Below are 26,725 nucleotides of genomic sequence, written 5' to 3' on the forward strand. Positions count from 1 at the left end.
TTACCCTGCAATGTTTTATTTTGTTTGTATGGTATGATTTGTAAAGTGCTATGGAATATGATGGCGCTATATAAATTGAGATTTATTATGATTATTTTTATGCTGCATATATAGCCATTGGATTGCGTCTCAAAATGCAACGTGAACTTGGCCTTGGGGTGTCAATGCAATGCAAATACCTGGGGACGATTCTTGGCCCCATCACATCTGCGTTTCCGTTGAAATGTATATGATTGTCAACAAACACCCAGTGTTTTCCATTGTGTACATGCAAAACACTGGGTTCTGATATATGCAAAAGTCCTGATGTTTCACTCAATTTAATAACACATTTGGGGAAACTCTCCATTGCCAAGTATGTTGGTGCAATGTGTTGGTTATATAAAGAACACACATAAGGCACAACACTTTGTATCCAATGTAATAATAACTTGAAGTATATTGCACTTACTATAAAAACATAATTATTGTCTAAATATTTTTTCTAGGCTCTACTTTGTGGATTGTGTGCTATGTGTCCAGAAAATCCACTCCAGTATTTGCAGGAGAAGATTAAGGAGATGTTAGAGAAGGGTCATCATTCTCTTCTATGGTACTTAAATAATACAACACTATAATGATTCTGATATCTCTGAGTAATTACACTTGCTGGTGGCTGAAATTGAAATGGTGTTAGGGTGATGACACACGTGCCACTTTGTCTGCGTTTGCAGACAAACACCTGCGATTGGGAACGAGCCGCCGGTGTTTTGCATTAAATTAACGCAAAACACTGGCGGCTTGTTCCCGATCGCAGGGGTTTCCAAGAAACGCCGATGCGATCGGCCCGCCCCGGTGGGTGCGGCTTTGTTTGCGTCTGCAAACGCAGACAAAGCGGTACATGTGGTACCAGCCTTAGGCCGCGGTTACATGTTCTGCTACTATTGCGTTCATAACATAACACTAGTGCACGGGGATGTGGGCAGTCTTTGGCTCGATCGCATATGAGTTTCCAGGGAAACATATGCGATTGGTAACCAGGCCCTGGTGTCTTGAATTTAACCCCTTGACGCTCTGCGCCATAGTTCTACAGCGCAGAGGTGCAGGGGTGTATGAAGAAGACTCACGGGCTGAGCCCTCTTTCTACACAGGTGGGGTTTGTTGCATATTGCAGCAGCTGTTAACCCTTCCAATTTAAAAGACAGCGGCTCGTGGGCGTCGCCATCTTTATTGAGAATGTCGCCCCCGAACGTCATCAGGGGGCGGCGATCGGTTGCCATGACAGCCTAGGGTCTTTGTCAGACCCGAGGCTGCATGGTTTCTGAAGATTCGTTACCCTAAAGGGTCTAAGAAATAGTAAAAAAAAAGTTTTAAAAAAAGTTTAAAAAAGGAAAAAAATGTATAAAATATAAAAAATTCAAATCACCCCCCTTTCCCTAGAATTGATATAAAACGTAATAAACAGTAAAAATTAAAAACACATCAGGTATTGCCGTGTCCAATAATGCCCGATCTATCAAAATATAAAATCGGTTATTCCTAACAGGAAATGGCACCCAAATGTCCAAAAGGTGACTTTTACACCATTTTACATCACATAAAAATGGAATACAAAGTGATCAAAATGTTGCACAGACCAATCAAAATGGTAGCAATAAAAACGTCGGCTCATTTTGCAAAAAATGTCACCTAACACAGCTCCGTACACCAAAGTACACAAAAGTTATTAGCGTCAGAAGATGACAATTTTTTTTTTCTTTTTTGTACACATTCGTTTAATTTTTGAAAATGTATTAAAAAGCAATAAAACCGGTCTAAATTTGGTATTGCCGCGTTCATACCGAACCAAAGAATAAAGCAGACATGTTATTTGGAGCGCATAGTTAAAGTCGTAAAAACTGAGCCCACAAGAACGTGACGCTAATGCGTTTTTTTTTTTTTTTAATTTTTCATTATTTGGCATTTTTTTCCAGCTTCCCAGTACACAGCATGTTATAATAAATAACATCACAGGAAAGTAAAATTTTTACGCACAAAATAAGCCCTCACACAGCTCTGTAAACAGAAAAAAAAAAGTTGTGGATTTTTGAAGGTGGAGAGGGAGAAATGAGCAAAAAAAACCTGCGTCCTTATGGGGTTAAACAATACAAGAAAACGCATATATGCAGTTGGGCCAAGGCATGCCCCCATCCCCATGCACTAGCGTTATGTACACAACACTATCGGAATGTGTGACCGCAACCTTATGCTTCAGTTTTTCATTTTTTACAGTATACTGCTGCAACAATACTATACATAGCCTTATACTACATAAAGGAAATCTTACAGCTGTATTTTCATCAGTGATCTTGACCCAATCTTTAGGTACGGCCGCACATGGCTTTTGTATGCGGCCCAATCCCATATGCGTTTCCATGTGTTTGTAATCGGTAAGGTTGCGGTCACACAGTGCGTTCTAGGTCAGTTCTTGGTGCATTTTTAATCGCACTAAAAATGCACGTGCTTAATACGCATACGTTTTTGCATGTTCACCATGCTTTGGTTGGTTTGACTGTGTTTTCTTGACTTCTGGAAGTGTAAGCAGATGTATTTTCACAGCTGCTGGTAAACATGCAAAAATCCATGTGTTCACATGGTGCTTTCTTGGACCGTTCTTGGTTCGCTTTTAAAAAGACAAAAAAGAATGAGTTTTGCTGGTTTTAATTAATTTCAAAGCTGCCTACACTTCTACAGTAAGAAAAGATCCAAGCAGCACTATCAAAACAGGAAATGAGTAAACAAAAATAAAAAGCGGGTGCACGCCTAAGAGGGCCGGGCATCAGGTCCTTCAAGTATATAGACAAAGGAAAAAAAGGCAGCACACCAGATTGTAGTGAAAAAATACCTTAGTGGATTTATTCCATGTGAAAGAGCAACGTTTCGGCTCCAAACAGAAAAAAACGCACTGTTTGGAGCCGAAACGTTGCTCTTTCACATGGAATAAATCCACTAAGGTATTTTTTCACTACAATCTGGTGTGCTGCCTTTTCGTCTGCCTACACTTCTAGATATGAAGATAAACAGATTCAAAGCAGCCAAACACCTGGTAAACATACAAAAACACATGAGTATTCAGCCCATTCGAAAACGGTCCAAGAAAAACTGTGTGACAGCACAGCACAGGTTGCATTTGCACTGCCTTTAGAAAATTGGCGGGGCTCTGCGGCACACTGCACTAAATCCTGGAGGCAGCTAACTTTGGTACGCTGCTTGATTCTGCGCCTAAAAAGTTGCACAAAAAAATAAAAATGAAGCAATAAGAGCGATACATGTCCCTCAGAAAGTCTGGACATGATTGGCAATGTGTGCAGATGGACATAGGGCTTCTGCAAGATACCCAAAGTTTGGAAGATTTTTTGGACACTGATGGATTTATGCAGTATTTTGAATGAAAGAGAGTAGAAGAGATTAAATGCATCTGAGACATTATTTACCCACTCTCCAGAACATAGATTTTTGTATGTGATCTAATAAATAAGAACTATTTAACAGATTGCTAGCAGACCTTAGTGCACAGAATGCACATGGGGCGTGTCATCCTCTGACAGTGTACAGGTATTTTCTACGTCTATATTATAGATATCATGATCCTGACCGATGTATTCACCAAAAATTAAAGAGGAGAAATAAGCTTGCTGTTCAAGCACTTGTTCCAACTCTATAGTGGGTTTTTCTTGCCTCCTAGTGGTAACACTGTGTAAGTTAAGTTTGCTTTTTGTACTTTAGGATTTATGACCTTTTGATCACTTTTTATTGAATTTTATATATTTTTCAAAATGGCTAAAAAGTACCATTTTTTACTTTTGGGCACTATTTTCCGTTAAGGGGTTAATCACAGTGAAAAAACGTTATTATATTGATCCTACCATATACTGCGATAATTTGTTCACTCCAGCGAAAGAAAACTGACAAATCCAGGGAACCGCATTGATACACCCCGCAGATATTTAAAAGGGGTCTTTCACAAAGCCAGAATCTCTCTCTATGAGCACCACTTATCAATATAGCTTGCTGATCTGGACTTACAATTCCAGTTATATTTGGTATTTTTCTGAGTATGATTATTCATCTCCATACAATTTCCAATATTGTCGGTGACATATCACACTGTACACAACAGGATATTTACAGCGATTTGTATACCCACATTAAAACAAATGACCACATGTTAATGTATATATATTTACATAACATTTGATCACTTTCTTTCATTCCTATTCTGATGAATAGGACAATTGAAGACATTTTTGCTAAAAATCAGCCAGGCGTAAGTATACCCTAAGCACCCTTTGGCCACCGTATTGCAAACCCGAGTATAAGCCGAGGTACCTAATTTTAACACAAAAAACTGGGAAAACCTATTGACTCGAGTATAAGCTTAGGGTGGGAAATGCATTAGTCACAGCCTCCCCAGTATATACCCAGCAAGCACATGCCCCCAGTATATAGCCAGCCCCTGCCCCCTAGTGTATAGCCAGCAGCCAATGTCCCCTAGTATATATCCAGCCCCCTAGTATATAGCCAGCCCTGCCACCTAGTATAAAGCCAGCCCCTATCCCCCAGTATATAGCCAGCAGCCCCCTATTATATAGTCAGCAGCCCCCTTGTATATAGCCAGTGCCTGCCCCCTTGTATATAGCCAGCAGCCCCCTGCCCCCAGTATATAGCCAGCAGCCCCCTTGTATATAGCCAGTGCCTGCCCCCCAATATATAGCCAGTGCCTACCCCCCTTGTATATAGCCAGTGCCTGTCCCCTTGTATATAGCTAGTGCCTGCACCCCCAGTATATAGCCAATGCCTTCACCCCCATTATATAGCCAGTGCCTGCACCCTCTTGTATACAGCCAGTGCCTGCACCCCAGTATATAGACAGCAGCCCCCTGCCCAGCCTAAAAACCCCCAAAAACTCTGTACTCACATATCCGACGCCATCCGCAGGTCTTCTTCTGTCTTCAACTCCGGCTTCGTCTTCGGGTACGGTGCGATCGCATACACGATGAAGTCAGCCGCTTGTGCCGATGATGGGTAGAGAGTTTTTTTTCCAAAGACTCGAGTAAAATAGCAGTATAAAATCTGCTAAAAACTGATTTTATACTCGAGTATACGGTAACTTCACACGACCGTATATAGATCTCAGTTGTAGTTGATGGCCCGACAGTCATAAGCAATAATAAGACAACCCAAGCCATAAACTCGGACACAAATTGAGGTTTTTGCTGTGGGAATTGGCTTATACACGGGGCCTTGGAAACAGCCCCATGCATGAGCCCATAGAATAGACAAGGGCGTGTACATGTCCATAAAATACAGCCGTTTGAATGTAGACTTATAAAAAATGTGTCCATCACATGACCCAGGACAGGTTTGTATCAGCTGGAAGTAAATTATAAAATTTCTCATTTAATGAATGTAATGGATTTTGAGTGAGGAATTGATTAAAGTATGCTGAAAAATAGAACAACAAAACAGGAGATATTGGTAATGCTTTGTGCGTTTTCATATTTTAGATCACCAGTTGTATTCTCTATCTAACAGGGATTCATACATTGATGACTCAAGGAAACCCAAAGTAAAGGCTGTGACAGGAAGCTATTTAGAATATCTTTTTGGGCAGGATGAAGATCAGCTGGTAATTCCTCTTTATGTAACCTAGAAACTTGCGGGTTTATTCACATGTGCAATTTTTGGCTTTTTTAAAGCATCCCGGAAAGCATGTGCCTGAAATGCATGCGTTTTTACGCATGCATTTGCGTGTGGTCACATTAAGAACGCATGTGTTTTTGCATGTTTACCATCCGTTTAGCTGGTTTGAATCAGTTTTTATTCAATTCTGGAAGTGTTAGCAGCAAATGTTAACACAGCTGCTTACACTGCCAGATAAGGGATAGGGCCTAACCTGCTGATCATTGAGGGTCTCAGTGCTGAGAACCCCGCCGATCGCGAGAACAAGGGGGCCTGTCAGACCTCTCTTCGCTCCGTCAGATTAATGGAGCTGACGGCTGCACATGACTGTTCTGCTCCATTAATCTTTATGGAGCTGACAGAAATTGCAGAGCACTGCGCTGTGAGTGTGCGCGGCCGTCTGCTCCTTTAGTTTAAGGAACGGCGAGGGGTCAGACGGTTCTCGCCATCACCCCCACTGATCAACCAGTCAGGCCCTATCATGTGGATAGGACCTAACTTTGCTTTGTGGGAAAACCCCATTAACACAGATGCTTATACTTCCAGCATTGAAGAAAAACACTTTCAAACCAGCCAAATGCATGCATTTCTAGGAAACGCTGCTTTCCCTGCATGGCCCTTAGACTGCGTTTCCATGTTGTGCTTCGATTGCATCATGAAGAACATTGCAAGCATGAACAGATGCATGTACTTTTTAACCAAAAGGCTTGCATTTGGTATGAAGCAATATTATTTAAATGCAGAACACACATTGCAGCTTGCCAGACACGTGATCAGTCATGCGTTTCTCCCAATCCCCTAGCAATGCACTTCAAAGAGCAATCTGAGTGCATTGCAGGAACGCAGACTGACTCTAACAGGTTGCACTGGGTTTGTATTTACTTAATGGGGCAGATTTATCAAGCTGTCTGGAAGTCAGAATATTTCTAGTTGCCCATGGCAACCAATCACAGCTCCCCTTTAGAAGGGGGGGCTCCATGCAGAAATCTGCTATGGGGCCCAGCCTCTCCTAGTTACACCCCGGCTATTAACAACATCTTCTATAAATGTAATTTCAAATCTGGTATCAGGAATCAGAACCATAGGACAACTAAGGAGGCTTGTGGTCCCCGGTCCTGCCGTGGTCATCACAATCGGTCATTCAAATTAAACAATATCATTAGATGGATGGGTCATACAATATGCTTCTCGGTTTCTCACACAACTAAATCATCATTTGCTACAAGTATATATGTATGTGATACAATCTAAATCTTAGATCCAATTTATAAGCCATAGTACAAAGTCACAGTTATATATAATGGATCGTATTTTACCAATGCTGTGTTCTCCAGGATGAAGCCAACTCTAACACGCTTTTTGGCAGATGCCTTCCTCTGGGGATGGACAAAGATTTTAGATTACTTAGATTAGTGTATCATCCTGGACACAGACCATCAGATTTTCCTATTGCTTAAAATTTCTTTGACTTAGGTCATCTTTTTCCGTTCAGGTGTCACCAGAGCTGTTCAAAAAGGCGTACTCATTTTACATCAACAAACTGCAGAAGCTGTACTTTATGTGAGTATTTTACAGCCTGACAAAAATGGGATTAGCTGAAATAGTTATGGAAAGTAGAGGGTTCTTTTAAACATTACAGGAATACAGTTAAAAAGAGGACAAAAGGTAGATAAAGATCATTTAGCCATTAATACAACATGAGAGAAATTATACCACCCTGGTGTATTGCCTGCGGTTTAAGATCTGTTGCTGTGGCTTTAACAGCGAGGAAGCAAAATCGGATTTCGCTCTTTCAGGCCCAGTTTTTTCTGTGTTTTGCATTTCTCTTTTTCATTCCCCTCCTACCATAAGCCATATATTTTTCATTTGCTATATAAGCATGGCAGGAGCCCTTATTATCACAGAGTGTAATCAGAGCCGTGTGATATAATGGCTTGTGCACCTGCATGTCCATCAATGATTCCTATCTATTGTAAGTAAGTGTTATATAGCAGAACAGCAAGCAGAAATTTAGAAAACTGTGGGGAATTGGTACAGAAAGTATATTGGAAAATGGTCTAACTTTTCATACCACAAACAAATTTTTTCTGAAAGTGGACAACCCCATAACTTAAAAGTTGGTCAACACCTGCATCCCTTCGATTGGATGCAATAAGCATTTGCAGAGATCTGGTGAGCTCCATTCATGCGTCACTGGAAAATGAACAACACATCCATTCATCATTGCTACCAGGGTAAGCTGCAGCAGCAAGCACAACTACTCTACTATGTAGGGCAGGAAAATGGGACAAGGACTGTGGTCTCTTCCTTCAGAGATCTGATTCAGCCCCTTTAAAATATCTTTAAAATTTGCAGCAGTTATGTCTCGGCTCATAGATGTTCTTAATCAAGTTGAGAGCTTAAGGTAGTTGAGAGCTCCAGGACCAGTTCCAGTACCAGCTCCATGCTATCCAAAGAAGCATCAGTTATTTGTTGTTGGCTGATAATGGCAGTAGAGAGCAGTCCAATTTACACCCTGTAGATATTATGATAATACAGGCAGTCCCCGGGTTACATACAAGATAGGGGCTGGAGGTTTGTTCTTAAGTTGAATTTGTATGTAAGAATTATCAATAAAGCTTCATTACAGACATCTTACAGCTGATCATTGCAGTCTGGGACTATAGTAAAGCATCCAGAGAGCTTCACCAGAGGTCACATGGGGCAGAGGGGTCCGTCTGTAACTATGGGTTGTCTGTAAGTCGGGTTTCCTTAAGTAGGGGACCGCCTGTATACTGTAAGTTATATCATCCCAACAGTTAGACTATATCACCTTTTGTTTGCAGTAAGCAACAATAATATAACAAAGTTTCAAGGCAGAATCCTTTTAAAAGCAGATTAGATTACATGGATGCAATTTCATGCATTGAAAGCCTAATAAAATATTTACTCTTTCCACTTGCAGTGCATGGATCAAATATTGTTCAACAAGGAAAGCCAAACGACTGGACACACAGGTCAAGCTGCAGAATGCAGAGGCTCATCATACAAAAACATTTTTGCGAACCATAATTAGACGTTGGGATAAATGGTTAAAATTTCGCAATAAGCAGCATTTAAGTAAGTATTATATATTATGTGTTGGATTGGTCTGTACATTCATTATACTATTTTTGGATAAAAATTATTGTTTGAGATTTTTATTTTTTGTTGAGATGACATAGTGAATTGTGTCTGACTGTGTTTGTGCTTTTTGCTCACAAATTCATTCATTATGTGACTTTTGCCTACAAATGAGAAAATACACGTTCTTATTGCGAATGAAAAAAGAGAAATCAACATTTTCAAAAGTTGATGCAGAATATTAAATATTACTGAATACTTTGAAATGCCTGTGGAACTATAATTATGGCCATGGCCCTTGCTCAATTCCTTGAGGGGAGTATTTTCCAAAGTAGGGTCACTATTTGTGGTTTTCACTGTTCCAGTATGCCACAAGCTCTTCAAATACAACATGGGACATGAAGATTCAATTACAATATGCTTTCCAAAAGCCAAAAGTTTTCATTCCAACTCCTGACACGGATCTCTATAGCAGTTTACAGCCACATGTGTGGTATTGACAGCTTAAAGAGAAATCTGTTCCCTGCTGTGTGCCCATACAGCAGTTTACATCTACATGGGGGGTATTCTCATACTCATGTAGAAAATTGTGGGGTGCATTTAATGTATCTGGGGGTGTTACAGAGCAGAGCACCCCTCCCTCCACACACACTGTGTGAGATTAAAGCCGACATAGGAAGGGAGGAAGGTGCAGGCAGGTGGGAGGCGAAGACAGCAGTCTAGCACTGTAAAGCTGCAGCACAGAGTTGCTTAAGTAACACCCCCCCCAGAGCCCTTCATGCTTATTAGCATAATTTAATAGTTGATTTTAGAATAAAGGAGGCCATGGATAACTAACATAAGGATTTGTGGACCTAGAGAAAAAAAACAATACAGGTTAAATTAGTACATTTAATGGCCTTATTGGCAGTCTCGAAAAAACAATACAGTACACACAAGAGAATATATGTACAGTTGACAGAGTAAAACTTACGAGTGGAGTAGAAGTAGAGGCAATCAAGTGAAAGTCAGTTACTTTGTGCTAAACCAATGAAGATAGATGCCTGGCACTTTTAGATTCTTCCTGATTTAATGTTTTATTGAATTATTTAATCTATTGTTGTAATAATCCCCCAGGACAAGAACAATAGCCGAGGGGAGTAACTTGCTTTTATGGCTGGTATAGACACACCCCTCACACCCCTAGTGGGCTCTAGAAAACCTCCTACCTGTTGGACATAGAATGAGTTCTAACTTCTCAATGGGAGGTCATAGAATTATGAATCCAGTGTCATCGGACCCGTCCGTATCTCCCAAATTTTTTTGAGACTGAACATGAGCCACTTGCTCGGCTCCCAATGACAGTTCTTTGTATCTCCACATTCAAGGCCTCCGGAAAAGATTCAGACCCAGGTACGCGTTTGTCCCCTTGCCCCAATCCCAAAAATGTATCTGGTAACTGGCTGGGGTGGCCTATAATTCAATAACTGGGATATGAAGTTATTGGCTACATTTCCTTTGCAGGGGCATAACTTGAGAGGATTCAGAGGGTGCAATAACAACTGGGCCCAGGAGGCTTAGGGGCCCATAAGGTGTCATTTTCCCATATGAGAAGACTAGTACTATAAAACATACATTATAGTCAGGGGCCTGGCACAGACTTTGCACTGGGGCCCTGCAGATTCAAGTTACGCCACTGTTCCTTTATCTTACTTGGAGGGAATTCTATTAAAACTTGCGGTGCCGCTAAGCCTGCGGAGGTGTAAACTAGGACTTTGAAGTCTCTCCTCCAGATTACTTAACCTATTCAAGATAACCATGTACATCATTTACCTCCATACTCAAAACAGTCTCTACTCATATTGTCATGTTTACAGAGGTGTTCCTGGTCCCTATGGGATGTCAGTAGGGGATAGGTGATTGCCTTCCTCAAAAGCCAACATGGGGTAGATGTCTGATTTGCAGAGGTAAGTTTGTTGAGGCAATCTTGCTGCATGTACCTGGAAGAATAACCGCCCCAAATGCTGAGCAGCTGAAGTGAAGTGACATGCTGAGTTTAGTTCAGCGGCTCAGGGTTTGGGCCACTTATTCTGGCAGACATGTACAGCCAGTTTGACTGAACAAACTCACTTACTGTACAGACCAAAAGTTTGGACACACCTTCTCATTTAAAGAGTGTTCTGTGTTATCTTGACTATAAAAATTGTAGATTCACATTGAAGGCATCAAAACTATGAATTGACACATGTGGAATTATATACTTAACTGAAAATATGTCTTATATTGTAGGTTCTTCAAAGTAGCCACCACCTTTTGCTTTGATTTGGGCGGCACGGTGGCTGAGTGAGTAGCACTTCTTCCTTGCAGTGCTCGGGTCCTGGATTCAAATCCCACTGAGGTCAACATCTGTAAAGAGTTTGTATGTTCTCTCCATGTTTGTGTGGGTTTTCTCCGGGTACTCCGGTTTCCTCCCACACTCCAAAAACATACTGTTAGGTTGTTAAGATTATGAGTGCCATGGGAACAGGGACCAATTTGACATGTTTTGTGCAGCGCTGCGTAATCTGTGTGCTCTATATAAATAAAGAATTATTATTATTACTGCTTTGCACACCCTTGGCAGTCTCTTCATTAGCTTCAAGAGGTAGTCACCAGAAAAGGTTTTCACAACACAGGTGTGCCCTGTCAGGTTTAATAAGTGGGGTTTCTTGCCTTATAAATGGGGCTGGGACCACCAGTTGTGCAGATGTCAGGTGGGTACACAGCTGCTAGTCATAATGAATAGAGCAGTTGCAAAAACCGTCAAGTGCTACATAGAAACTGGTTCACATGAGGACTGCCCCAGGAAAGGAAGACCAAGAGTCACCTCTGCTGCGGAGGATACGTTCATCCGAGTCAACAGCATCTTGCAGCGGCATACTATTCCTTCCGCTTTGCGTTTGGTTGGACCATCATTTATTTTTCAACAGGACAATGACCCCAAACACACCTCCAGGCTGTGTAAGGGCTATTTCACTAAGAAGCAGAGTTATAGGGTGCTACGTCAGATGACCTGGCCTCCACAGACACCAGACCTGAACCCAATTGAGATGCTTTGGGGTGAGCTGGACCTCAGAGTGAAGTCAAAAGGGCCGACAAGTTCTAAGCATCTCTGGCAACTCCTTCAAGACTGTTGGAAGACCATTTCAGGTGACTACCTCTTGAAGCTCATCAAGAGAATTCCAAGAGTGTGCAAAGCAGTAATTAAAGCAAAATGTGGCTACTTTGAAGAACATATTTTCAGTTGTTTCACACTTTTTTGTTAAGTATATACACTCACCGGCCACTTTATTAGGTACACCATGCTAGTAACGGGTTGGACCCCCTTTTGCCTTCAGAACTGCCTCAATTCTTCGTGGCATAGATTTAACAAGGTGCTAGAAGCATTCCTCAGAGATTTTGGTCCATATTGACATCATGGCATCACACAGTTGCCGCAGATTTGTCGGCTGCACATCCATGATGCGAATCTCCTGTTCCACCACATCCCAAAGATGCTCTATTGGATTGAAATCTGGTGACTGTGGAGGCCATTTGAGTACAGTGAACTCATTGTCATGTTCAAGAAACCAGTCTGAGATGATTCCAGCTTTATGACATGGTGCATTATCCTGCTGAAAGTAGCCATCAGATGTTGGGTACATTGTGGTCATAAAGGGATGGACATGGTCAGCAACAATACTCAGGTAGGCTGTGGCATTGCACCGATGCTCAATTGGTACCAGGGGGCCCAAAGAGTGCCAAGAAAATATTCCCCACACCATGACACCACCACCACCAGCTTGAACCGTTGATACAAGGCAGGATGGATCCATGGTTTCATGTTGTTGACGCCAAATTCTGACCCTACCATCCGAATGTCGCAGCAGAAATCGAGACTCATCAGACCACGCAACGTTTTTCCAATCTTCTACTGTCCAATTTCGATGAGCTTGTGCAAATTGTAGCCTCAGTTTCCTGTTCTTAGCTGAAAGGAGTGGCACCCGGTGTGGTCTTCTGCTACTGTAGCCCATCTGCCTCAAAGTTCGACGTACTGTGCTCTTCTGATGCTCTTCTGCCTACCTTGGTTTTAACGGGTGGCGATTTGAATCACTGTTGCCTTTCTATCAACTCGAACCAGTCTGCCCATTCTCCTCTGACCTCTGTCATCAACAAGGCATTTCCGCCCACAGAACTGCCGCTCACTGGATTTTTTTTCTTTTTCGGACCATTCTCTGTAAACCCTAGAAATGGTTGTGCGTGAAAATCCCAGTAGATCAGCAGTTTCTGAAATACTCAGACCAGCCCTTCTGGCACCAACAACCATGCCACGTTCAAAGGCACTCAAATCACCTTTCTTCCCCATACTGATGCTCGGTTTGAACTGCAGGAGATTGTCTTGACCATGTCTACATGTCTAAATGCACTGAGTTGCTGCCATCTGATTGGCTGATTAGAAATTAAGTGTTAACGAGCAGTTGGACAGGTCTACCTTATTAAGTGGCCGGTGAGTGTAATTCCGCATGTGTTAATTCATAGTTTTGATGCCTTCTGTGTGAATGTACAATTTTTATAGTCATGAAAATACAGAAAACTCTTTGAATGAGAATGTGCGTCCAAACTTTTGTCTGTACTGTATGTGAAACCAGGCGAAGAGAAAGTTAAAGCTTATCTTCCCTTCTCTTTATATGTTCTCATGTCTCACAGAGCCAATAAGAACACATTTAAAGGGGCTGGCCACTTTACCTTATGTTTTTTGTGATGTGTGTGTACTTGTGGGAGGCAGAATATTAAGGAATATACCCATACACATCTATTAAAAGTTTTGCAGCATAGTCTCATAGACAGATAAGATCACATGACACTCCATCTGTAGCCATTTTATGGTCAGGATTGTCTGGCTGATGAGGTTAATGACAGGAAGCTTCACTTTACATATCGAGAAAGTGGTGCAGAACTAATAATAGATGTATATTGGTAAATTTCCAAATATCCTGCCCCCCCCCCCCCACTTACGCACACATTACAAAAACATGAGGTAAAGTGGCCAACCCCTTTAAGCTCTTTTCACTGAATTGAGTAAATCATTGGTTTATTGATATGATGGGCTTTAAAGTTGGCAATATCTACCAACACAAAGCCTCGTTCAGGTGATTGTCATTTAAGCAGTTACATCAGAGCATACATGAATAGACCACAGTGAGGACCAAAATCTAACCTAGCAACAGTAACCAGTAGCAATGATCAATAATTCTCAGCAAGTGAGTTCTTTGAATTAAAGTTCAAATCAGAAACAATGAGGTCTATTTGGTTGTTTACTGAAGATTTCAGGAACCTTCTAGAATAAGAGTGGCACTCCCATAACAGCAGGAGAATATGTGCCATTTGATCTGATCTAATTCAATCCTAGTACGGTGGCAAATATAGATTGTCCCACCTGTCTGGGACTTCGTGGTCAGTGACTTCCTCAATGTACTAAGAGGTGTAACAGGTCTTCTGCAGACACTCTTGCAGTTATAATAATTTCATCAAAAGTTGTTTGGGCAGGAATATGCGTATAACTATTTATATTCCTAACACTGAACTCAAAATCTGACACGTAACCTTGCCTTTGTTAACTATGTTTTTTTTAGCAAGTATTGTATTGCTGATTCATTTTTTTATCACAGTTTTGCTGGAGGTAACCCCCACCCTTGCTATGAAAGACAACAATTGTACCAGGATTGGAAAGGTGGTTCGCTGAAGGTCTTCTTTAGAAAATAATAATAACGTGGAGGTTTTTTTTTTCAGAGGCTTCAATCAGAATTCAGAACGTTTTTGATGATGCCTTCATGAAAAAAATCTTGAAAGCATGGAACGCTGAAGCTAAGGATTCAAAAAAGAAAAAAGAGTACTTTGAGGTATGTGTATGCCTAACAATTGTAATGTTGACTTGGGCTAAAATTAATGTAGACACACCAAGTAAGGGACTTAAAAATGTTATCTGGGGTCTAAAAATATGCAGCATGTTTTCACAGTGACTTGGAAACATAAACATAGAAGTTTTCCATTAGCTTTTGTTAGTGAGGGCATGATGGCATTTCTGTTGCTGCACAATATTTCTTAGTTGGCACTCTCCTACAGAGGTGATGTCTGCTTGATATAATGTGAAATCAACTTGGATAATAGCCAAAAAATATCCATTTAGGAGAAGCTTTTATTGGGATCTCTATGCCATATTATTATTCCAAGGGGAATATGAATGAATATGAATAGTAAGATTTATCAGTGCCTGCTTAGAACAGACAGATACACTCAGAGAGTGAAGTGCATAAATGATATTAGATATTAGAGTACTCTGTACTGCCAGTCTGAACAATTTTTTGGACAGAGAAATAGCTTTTCCTACTTGGATTGGTTACAAACAAAGGATTGAACAAATAAAATATTTTGTCAGTCTGGAATTACTATCTGACCATGGCTAGCGTATACCAGCATGTAGACTCCATTGGAGAGCACTAAAGAGTTTGGCTTTCATGTAATTCTTAAAGGGTATCTACCACCAGATTTACTTGTGGTACGCTGTCACCAATGTATTGCTGATTACCATTACCTTAGGGGTTAATTGAAACCACTAAGGTCCACTAATTGATTATGCACACCCCCTTCATAAAAATAAATCCATTGAAACTTCTGCAAGTTGCAGACATCCGATGACGCCGCCATATTAGATACGATTGCTTCCCCCTTTAAGGACATTGGGGGGGGGGGGTGGCGATCGGTTACTAAGATGAGTCTCGCTTAATCCCAGCTATTACAATGTATATACCTCCATACTGTAGTGTGGCAGTATATGGTAGGATCAATCAACCTATATTGACAACCTAGGTTATAGTACCCTAGGGGGTCTGAAAAATAGTAGAAAAAAAATAAAATAAGTGAAACATTTTTTAAAAAGAGTAAAAATTAACATTGCCCCCTTTCCCTAGAACTTATATAAGTATAAATAAACAGTAAAAATCTTAGGTATCGCCACGTCCCAAAATGTCCGATCTACCAAAATATAATAATGGTTATTCCCGCCGTTTAACCCTATAACGGAAAATAACACCCAAAAGAAAAAAATGGCACTTTTTTACCATTTTGAAACATTTAAAATAAAGTGATCAAAACTTGCCTTACAGTCCTTAAGCTCTTGCCCACAAGTGACGTAGTAGTACGTCACGAGCCGGCTGCAGGTGAATGCAGAGAGCTAACGAGCTAAGCCCTCTACATAGCCGGTAAGTCTTTGCCGCATATTGCAGCAAACACTGATAACACCTGCAATCAGTGATAGCATCGATCGCGGGTGTTAATCCGCCCATTGCGCCGGCGGCTTTAAAAAGATGGACGAGCATGAGCGCTGCCATCTCAGTGAAGTTTGCTACTCCCCGTGACGTTGTCACAGGGGCGCAGATCGGATGCAATGACAGCCTTCCGAAGACCCGATACAAAGTATACTGTAGTATGGCAGTAAATGGTAGGATCAATTAGACAACCTAGGGTTAAAGTAACCTAGGGGGTCTGAAAAATAGTTAAAAAAAAAAAAAAAAAAAAGCTAAAAATAAATATATATACTGTGTGTGTGTATATATATATATATATATATATATTGTGAGACACTGAAGGGGTTAACTGTGGATGGACGGTATGTTTCCCCTAGGTTTTCATACTATGTAAGGCCTTAGTGCTGAGTTTGTGTTGTCCAGCACCTTGGACACAGGTGATGGGAGCAGCCTAATCAGGCTGCATAAAGCTGCTGAGCAGAGCTGAGAGCGGTGTCTCTCTGAAAGGAGGCTGGAGAGCACACAGCCCTGACCCCTGTGCCTGGAGTAGCGACTTATTTTATGTTCTAGTGGTGAGTTAGAGAAACTCTGTTTAGTTGGTAGGATTTTGTTTGTTTGATGCCTGAATGTGAAGGCTGTTTTATTTTGTACCTGCTCCTGGAATAAACGCAGGTGAAACCTGTTTTGGACCATAATTTTGGTGTCACTGTCTTGGACTGCATCACGTATCAACGCTACCACGGTCTCTACTGGGCCAAATCTCCCACAATATATATATATATACAGGCGGTCCCCTACTTAAGAACACTCAACTTACATACGACCCCTAGTTACAAATGGACCTCTGGATATTGGTAATTTATTGTACTTTAGTCATAGGCTACAAAGATCAGCTATAACAGTTATCACAGGTGTCTGCAATGAAGCTTTATTGTTAATATTGATTCTTATGACAACCCAACATTTTAAAATACAATTGTCACAGAAACCAAAAAAATTCTGGCTGGGATTACAATGATAAAATATACAGTTCCGACTTACATACAAATTCAACTTAAGAACAAACCTACAGTCCCTAACTTGTATGTAAATCGGTGACTGCCTGTATATAAAATTCAAATTCAAATCGCCCCCCTTTCCTTTGAAGTCATATAAATATAAGTAAGCAGTAATAATCATAAACAAGTTTGGTATCGCCGCGTCTGAAAATACCTGATGTATCAAAATATAATATTGGTTTTTCACGCTGTTTAACCCCATAACGGAAAATAATGCCCAAAGTCAAATGCCACTTTTTTGCCATTTTGAAAAATATATAAAATTCAATAAAAAGTGATGATAAGGCAATACAGTCTGAAAAATAGAAGCATTGAAAACGTCATTATAAGTCTCAAAAAATGACATCACCCACTTCTCTGTACAACGAAGTATGAAAAAGTTATTAGCGCCAGAAGATGGCAAAATAAAACTTTTTTTTTGTACAGTAGGTTTTAATTTTTGTAAATACATGAAAACATTATAAAACCTATACAAATTTGGTATCCCATGATCCCACCGACCCAAAGAATGGAGTAGACATGTCATTTGGGGTGCACAGTGAAAGCCGTAAAATCCCTACCCCACGAGAAAACAGCGCAAATGCAGGTTTTCAACAATTTCACTGTATTTTGATTTTTTTTCCGGCTTACACGACATGAAATAATAAATATGGTCATTATGAGGTTCAATTTGTTATGCAGAAAGCAAGCCCTCATACAGCTCTTTACATGGAAAAATAAAAAGTTATAAATTTTTGAAGGTGGACTGTAAAAAATGGTCTGGTCATGAAGGGGTTAATGATCTCTCTAATTATTTTTATATAGTGCCAGTACTAAAAACGATGTTTTATATAATGCTCTCCTTATTCTTTTTCATACACATTGCTGACTTATCAATTATTTTATACAAAATGTCATAATACATTTTTATAAGATGCCCTAATTGTTATTATACATATAATTCCCCCCCCCCAATTATTAATGTGCATACTAGCCCTAAAATTATAAATGTAAATGATTTAACTAGCCCTAAAATTATAAATGTATATGATTTAACTCCTATTTATTAATTTACACATAGTTCCCTAACATTTATTTATCATCATACAGAGTTCCCTTGTGCAGCGTGTAATCCCCTTTGCTTATATTAACTTGTTGTTGTGTTGTTTCAATATGGTAAAATTTCATTTTCATCCATGTGGTAAAGAGCAGAATAAAGCCAAGGGGGTGGGGAGCTGAATACGATAGTGAAGCTCAGCACTGCATCTCCATTCTGATTTCCTGATGTTTTGCATACATGAAATGTATCCAGGATGTCAGATGCCGTGGCAATCAGGTTGCAGTAAGTGTACCATACATAAATCCGGTGTACAATGCACATGTGCAACACTTCAGAAGACGCAGGCAGTTTGAAAGCAGAGACGTCAATCATAATACAGAAGGCATGCTGAGCTTGAATATAGGGTTCAGGTCACAGCCCCCTGACTTAATCATAAATGCTCCTTACCACACAGATTTAAAAGTAATTTTTTTCACACATGCTGGTTTACTGGGATGCACCCTGCTGACTGGTTCCTTTTCATTTTCCCAAAAGTTTTACTTGGTTATTCTGCCCCCAAAGATTTTACATACACTGTACTCACACTACTCATAGTACTCTCCTGGAGCCGGACAAAGGGCAATGGAGCCGTCTTCTGGAGCTAGACAAATGGGAACAGGATACATCTAGTGTCAAAGTGTGACGTACACTTAGGAAGTCTTCCGGCTGCGTCATACAGAGACAATAGCATCCGTGTCTTGAATACGCAGATGCTATTGGATGCATTAACTGCAGTGATAGTAATCGAGCTGCCGCATCAAGCACTGTTACAATTACTGACAGGAGTCTCCTATGGGGACAGATGGAGGCCCCTATCATAGCGCCAGGTGTCGGGGTTCACTGGTGGATTCACCGGTCCACTAGAATTTTCACACTAGATTTGAATATTTATGTCAGTAAGTTAGTGTTAAGAAAAGATTAATTACAGAAGTAAAATCCATCTTTTTCTGACCAAACACGGATGACATCAAAGGGGGTATTCCCATGAAGACAAGATTCGTAAATATACTCAGGATAACAAAATAACACATTAACAAATAACACTGTTATTAATATAAATACAACATTTCACAGATATAATTCCAACGTCTTTATTTCAGTCTGGGTGTATACAATTTGTTTGTCCCTCCATACGACAGCATACTAAAACAGCAGTAATACTAAATAAAATTGTTAAGTAAGGGGATAAAAATTATCTTTTTTTGTGTAAACATCAATAGGGGATTGCAATTTGAGAACTTTCTTTCATGGGAAACCCATTTAACATTGCTAAGTGTGCACAGCAAGATGGCTTGCATTTACCTAGATCTGAACAAAAGTCAAACATGAATTTGTATTATATTATACCAAGTCCAGTCTTGCTCCCCCGATGTCATCGCGGCTCCTCTTCTGGCTTCCCGGCTCCTCTTCTTGCTTCCGCACCGTCTTCTGTCTTCTTTAACATAGCGTTGGGCGCCGCAACTGTTCTCTCCTGTGCGGCGCCTAGTATGACGCGCCGCTGCTGACGTCATACTAGGCGCCGCACAGGAGAAGAACAATGGCGGCGCCCAACGTGATGTTAAAGAAGACAGAAGATGGCGCGGAAGCAAGAAGAGGAGCCGGGAAGCCAGAAGAGGAGCCGCAATGACATCGGGGGAGCAGCACTGCGCATCGGGGCCACCGGAGGGTGAGTAAATAGTTTATTTTTTTTAAGTCCATTTTTAAATATTTTTTTACACGTATTGACTCGTGTATAAGCCGAGGGGACGTTTTTCAGCACATTTTTTGTGCTGAAAAACTCGGCTTATACACAAGTATATACGGTAGTTTTAGCTTAAAGGAAATCTACCATCAGAATCAAACACTATAAACCAGGGAGACTTACTCATAGATCCAAGCACTGTGACTGTGGTAATCTTCTTCTATTTGTTATCCATGGTCTCCTTCCTTCTAAAATAAACTTTTAAAGTTATACTAATGAGCCAAAAAGGCTATAGGAGCCTCTCCAGGCTGCAGATTCAATGGCTGTTACATTCCCTCTCCCACTGCTTATTAGCATCAGTGTTCTTATGCCCTGGCTTTTTGCTTTTAAAAAAAGCTGTTACAATTATGCAAATGAGCCTAAGGGGCTCAGGGCTCTATAGGTCTCAATGGAGCCTGGAATCTCTCAGCTAATTTGCATGATTTTTAAAGCCTTTTTTTCTTAAAAACAAGGGCATAGGAGACAAAGAAGAGTGGATCCTGCCAGAGGGGGCACACACCAGTATGTCAATGCGCTTGGTTTACAATCCTTGATCTTGGTGGTAGATACGTTTTAAGTTTTTTTATCCTTTAAGTTTTTTCATTAATTGCGTACAGTATTTTAGTTAAACATTTGAATGAAAATGTTATACATCATATGTAAATCACACATGAATATAAACATATGAAATATATTTTGCCAGTTACTTTGCCAAAAGATGCTTGGGCCATTTTCCGAGGACACTTACAAATACTGACAGCTAGAACACAGTGCTCATTGTAGAAAGCCATGATGTACCACAGAGGATTAGTGGTACAGGGCTTTCTATTATATTCTGCAAAAAATGAAATTCAGAAAACAGAGGTATGATTTAGTAATCCTAAGAAGGTCTGTTAGTCGCTGTTCTAAATATTTCAGAAGGATTATACCCCTATTCCCCAGCTGATTCAAATGAAACTGCAGTGTACAACAAAGTAAATATCCTTTGAAACCTTGCCCTTGCTTTGTGGTCTGTTGCAGCATATTCCAATTATTTGTGTTCTACATATTGCTCTAATATAACATTTCCTCAACCATCATTAATATAAAATATTTCTTTGGCTTACTGTAACAAAAAAATTAATTTGCTATTTTTGTTTAATGGCTACACACATTTAGTAACTTGTGTTTGGAATGATTCACTCTTCAGCTTTTGCACCAACATCTGCATCTCACAACTTGCACATAGACATGCATCAGGTCCTGTATATTTACCGCTTTGATTCAGTTTAGAAACAGAATCAAAGTCACGGGGCGTGCTACGGTCCGATCGCATATACGTTTCTGTGGAAATTGGTAACCGGCACCCAGTGTCTTTTTAAAAAAAAAAAGTTTTTGTTCATAAATTTTTCTTACTTAAATGCAGAACTATAAAATTGCATACCAGCAGACTACGGCACAGCATAGTGTATTATCAAGATTGTGTATCGTTACAAACAGGCATGATGACAGGTTGAGTAGCATAGTAATAGCAGTAGCAGATGTCATCTAGTACGCGGACGCTCATCCAGTCAACCACGCAACCAGAGACAGACCTAGACGCTATACACATCTCTCCAACCTTTCCGTGGCAAGAAAAATGATCACTTAAAGGGGTTGTGTCACCATAGCAGAAATACATACTCTAGCTCAGTGCACTGTAAGCTATAATTTCACCATTTACTGTTATTAGAAAATATGCAGTCTTACTGAGCTATTCTGCTGTGAGCTGACTGCTGGCTCCCCTGCTGGTAGCTGTGTCCCGTCCTGACTGCCTTCTCCTCTGGCCGAGTCTGCGCAGAAGGAATCACCTTCTGCTCGTCTGTTTACATCTCTGACTGCAGATTCCTCCACTGCCTCAGACTGAAGGAGACCAGCTGACAGGGAGCAGCCAATGGGAGCGAGGGGGAGGGGCCGAATGAGCTGTGCAGCTGAGTTCAGTGTGGTCTGTACTGAATGTCTCAGTGATAACAACATCAGGCTCCACCAGTGCAAACAGGGCACATTATAAGGTATTTACACCTAGGAATACAGAGGGTCCATGCAGATCACAGTCTGCCCCTAACATGGCTGTAGCTCTAACATATTACAGTGTAGCAGCTCTTCCCTTCCCCTCACCATGTATCCACCATTAGTCAAAACAAGTAAAGGAGCTGAGCCCTGACCTCACTTCATCTCACACATGTCCTGCAGCCCTCCTCCTGTAAGTCCTGACTACTGAGCATCCCTCTCTACTACCCTGCTGTCCTACAAAGAACCCCTGTCCCTGACTAGCAGGAGACCATCCAGAGGTCAGCAACATGTGAGTGTCTGTCTATCTATCTATCTATCTATCTATCTATCTATCTATCTATCTATCTATCTATCTATCTATCTATCTCCTATATATCTATCTATCTCCTATATATCTATCTATCTCATATCTATCTATCTATCCATCTGTCTATCTTCTATCTATCTATCTATCTATCTATCTATGCATCTAACCTATGAATCTGAGGCACGGGGGAATCCTGATAACACCCCATAGAACCCTTCAGGCTCATTAACATCATTTTAAAAGTTGATATTAGAAGGAAGGAGGCCATGGATAACAAATATAAAAAGATACCACAGTCCCGATGCCTGGATCTATGAGTAATGTCTATGGTTTATCAGGATGGATTAAGATGGTAGTTGGTAGTGGAATCTCCTATCATTACCTATTCTGATTTCCTATTCACACACGTTTGGTATCATTATACAGACACAGGCACTCTCCACCTTCAAAAATCCATAACTTTTTAATTTTTCCGTGTACAGATCGGTGTGAGGGCTTATTTTTCTGTGTACCGCCAGAATTCCAAATGTGGTGAAATTAGCAAAAAAAAAAATGCACCACTATTGCATTTTCCTCACTTTCTTGAGGGGTCAGTTTTTACGACTTTCACTGTGCGCTCCAAATAACACCTCTGCTTTATTCCCACCCCCCATAGTGTGTGTATATAATATATATGTATCACAAGTTAGTCCTCAGTATAGTATATATATGTTATATTTTATGAGAAAAAATATTTATAAAAGCTGTCTATATTGCCCCTCGCAGCCAATCCTAGCTCATATTTAATTTTTTTTATATGTGTTTGAAAAACGTATATCTTAGCTGTTATTGGCTGTTATATGTATCTCACATATGCAGTGGTGAAAGGTGAACGAAACAGTGTCACGGCTTTGGTGGAGGAGACATGGCGTTTCTTTAGCAGAATCAGCTGTAGTAAGTCTAGGGACTACTTTAACTCATCAGGTGGAAGCATACCCTATGAGAGAGAGACACCTGTAAAGCATTATAGGACTTGTGGTTGAACTGCCTCTGTCAGTGCTGTGCATGTGCCTGTTAGGCCCCTCCCACATCTGCTTTTCTGTGACACAGAATAGATGCTGCACAAGCATCAAAATAACAAATACAAAAGTATTTATAATTCCAGGTAACCATTATGAATAGATTTTTGAAATATTTTAACCTCTTTATGAGCATTTTGAAGTAATTAGTTTCGTGGCATAACCCCTTTAAGCACTAATCAGCAGTATACAGGTTCACATTCCACCTGGACCAGATAGATTCAAATTTATTAGGATATTGCCTATTGATGTACACAGATCGATAGAGGGAAATAACCCTATTAATAAGTGCAATCCATTTTATTTTTTTTTAAAGAGGAGGGTCACAGTCCTTCCAGGACATAATCACCATCTTTCGGGCATTGTACAAGACAAACCTAAAGAAAATCTGATCGTAGTGGCCCAGCACCCGGTGTCAACAATACAAGACACTGGGTGCCGTTTACCGATCACATATGTTTCCATAGAAACGGCCCCATGCAGTTTGATTTCATTGCTTAACGAATAAAAGCGGTACGTGTGACTTATTAGCATAGAAAAGGGGAAACAGGTCCAAATCTTGTTTTTATATTCTTCAATGTCAGATACTTCCACAAGATCGATTTCGTAGTATCGGAGAACAATGGCTGTTATTTGTATAGTCATTTAGTATGTATTAAGATGTACAAATCCATGACCTTTGTATAGAATATTTGATGACCTCCAAAGATTGTGGGGGAGATTTATCAGTGCTTCGGAGCACTGAAATAATTGTAATTTCCTGCCCCGTGCCTGCGCACTTGCTAAAGCATGCGAACATTCACTGCTGAATCTTTGCAGGATTTACGCAAAACATCACCCGATGGATACATCAGGAGGTCTATGCCGCTCAATGCATCTATCGTGGTAGGAGAGTGCGTGGATTATCTGCAGGCGCATTAAAACACTCCTCATTTTTTATTACACTGAATCTTTCAAATGATTTATGTTGTACTGTCTTAAAACAGCCTACTTTAAAGAAATACTAATAGATCTGCATGGTACATTCTTGTGGTTTTGAACAGGATTTCTAAGTAAAAATCAGAATGTGTCCTTACAAGACTCCTAGTATTGATAGTGAGAGTCCTGATTCCACCCACACACATATGATGACAAATTTTTCCAGTACTAGTGTGTGTCACTATGATGTTACAGTTTCTTATAGGATTCTTGCCCTTTTATACTCAGTTTTTCTACTCCAAATCATTAATATCACATAGCTGAGCTTCATTCCAACTCTGTCTGATAGGAAGCCATATATTACTTGATAAGCTCACATCAAAGTCTCTTACACTCTACAAATGATATCCGAGTCATCAGATACGGTGGTATACCATAAGAATAGTGAACATGGAAAAGCAGTAAAATGCTCATTATCACTAGACCCAACAAAGAAAGGTCTGTAACACATTAAAACTCTTGTCAGATTGAAGCTTCCAAATATCAAGCACTTAAATTACTGATGAATGTTTTGCAGCATGAACTATCAAGTGTTGAATGTAGACATAATAAAATTTTTATTGTTTCAGAAGATTACAAGCACTGTGTTCTTTCAAGTTTCACAGTTATAGCTTCACACATAAAAACTGTATTTGACTATTTAGTCTTATTTAGTCTTATGGCACCCTAAAACAAAAACTCCTGCACAACAAAGATAAGCAGCTGTATCCAGAACATATGCCTCCTTCCTGCTGCGTTAACTATTTGGTACAGAAAAATACTTGTTTTGATTCAGGTGAATGATTCAGGTTGGTATATAGATATGTCGCTGGCCGGGCAGGGCTGAAGGTGGAGTGCCGATGAATGTCTATCCCTTCGTGACCAAAAGCTCCCACTCTCACAAGAGAACTCTACAGTAACTATCCCTGGTAATATGAAGCCCCTGCACAACTCTGACATGTTACCTCCAATCTGGATTCAGGACAGGTGCTGGGATACGTAGTATGGAGGGCAAATAAAATGGTCACAAGCTTATTGAAATTGGATTAGCCTTAGACTGGAAATCACAGTCGCCAATGGTCCCATGGCAGGATCTCCATATATATTTACACAGAATGAAATAAGTTTTGAACATGTCATGAACAGTAAATATATTTCTAAAAGCGCTATTGACATGAAATTCTCACCAGATGTCGGTATCAACCCATTAAATTTTCACTGACAAAGAAATCCAACCAAAGGTGTCCATAAATGATGTGTTATAATAAGAAATGACACAGGGATATGGTATTGAACATGTTAACTGCAGTTTATGTAATATTTTGTTCAAAAGCCTATGTGGGTGATCTTCTTTAAGATTCCTCCAATATAGAGAAACTAGTCTCTAGCATTGTTCGCCTATTCTTCCACACAAACACTCTTCAATTTTTTATTGAATTTGGTTCAGTTTATAGGTTTGGCCATTGTAACAGTTTAACTGGTTAAAAACACCAGATGAAATAGATAGTTCTAATTCCCTCTGTTATTCCCCCAGGCCAACGCACCACGATCGCGTACGAGAGGGGGAGGGGGGGGGAGTTGCCATGGTCTGATGAACTCCTCTGTGTCTGTGATGTACAGGGGCCTGTTAGGCCCAATCCAAGATTGGGTCTATTAGGCAAGCTATCAATAAAACACTAATAGCTGTTAGTTTTTCTTTGGGTTTATGTGTTACTGATTTGGAGTTAGATAGATGTTTGGATTTTTTGTCCATTGGGACCTTTGTTCAAACAGTCATTGCATCTATATGTATTTCTATAATTCCTTGTTCTATTGATATGACTATGGCTTGGCTATCTACAGGCTTGTAAACTAATTTGCATACAATGGATGACTATATAAGTTAACACATGTAGTTTGTAATAAACTTTTATTTAGCAGATAAAGATAGGGATCAAAAAGTGAGATGTACTCTATAACAGTACCAATCTAACGTACCTTTTCCTGCAATAAAAGCCCTAATAATCGTCTTTTGATTGAGGAATAAAATAGTTATAGCTCTTAGAATATGGTGACACATAAGCAAATGCAGTTTCCTTATAATGAAGTTTTTATTTGATAAGGTAGTAGACAATTAGAAAACCTGTTGGGTGTCTCCTTAATCGTACTAACGTATAATGTCTACTGTGTAAAAGTTTTAACTAAAAAAAAAACAGTGGCAAAACAGCTCTTTTATTCTGTTCTGCTACAGGAAAGAGTTAAAGGGGTTTTCCCACGAAGCGCTGCACTCGGCGATCTCCATCAGCTCCATAGAGATTATATAGAATGCTCATGCTTGGCCGTCTGCTCCATTAGTCTGAGGAGCGACAAGGGATCCAACGGACCCCTCGTTTTCGCGATCTGCGGGGGGCCGTGGATAGGCCTAATTTTGCTA

At 40.2% G+C, this 26,725-nt stretch overlaps 1 protein-coding gene across 2 annotated transcripts in view; it reads left to right on the forward strand.

The window, feature by feature from the left end:
* The window catches only part of FBXL13 (F-box and leucine rich repeat protein 13), a 132,036-nt gene that overhangs the window by 1,514 nt on the left and 103,797 nt on the right, over positions 1-26,725 (forward strand). For both annotated transcript variants that reach the window (XM_072147222.1, XM_072147223.1), the window contains exons 2-6: positions 489-592; positions 5,554-5,647; positions 7,193-7,260; positions 8,645-8,799; positions 14,590-14,699. In XM_072147222.1, coding sequence (XP_072003323.1) covers positions 489-592; positions 5,554-5,647; positions 7,193-7,260; positions 8,645-8,799; positions 14,590-14,699 — 531 coding nt within the window. The remainder of the gene's footprint in view (positions 1-488; positions 593-5,553; positions 5,648-7,192; positions 7,261-8,644; positions 8,800-14,589; positions 14,700-26,725) is intronic.

Source organism: Engystomops pustulosus, chromosome 4 (genome assembly GCF_040894005.1).
Source record: "Engystomops pustulosus chromosome 4, aEngPut4.maternal, whole genome shotgun sequence".
Taxonomy (NCBI): Eukaryota; Metazoa; Chordata; class Amphibia; order Anura; family Leptodactylidae; genus Engystomops; species Engystomops pustulosus.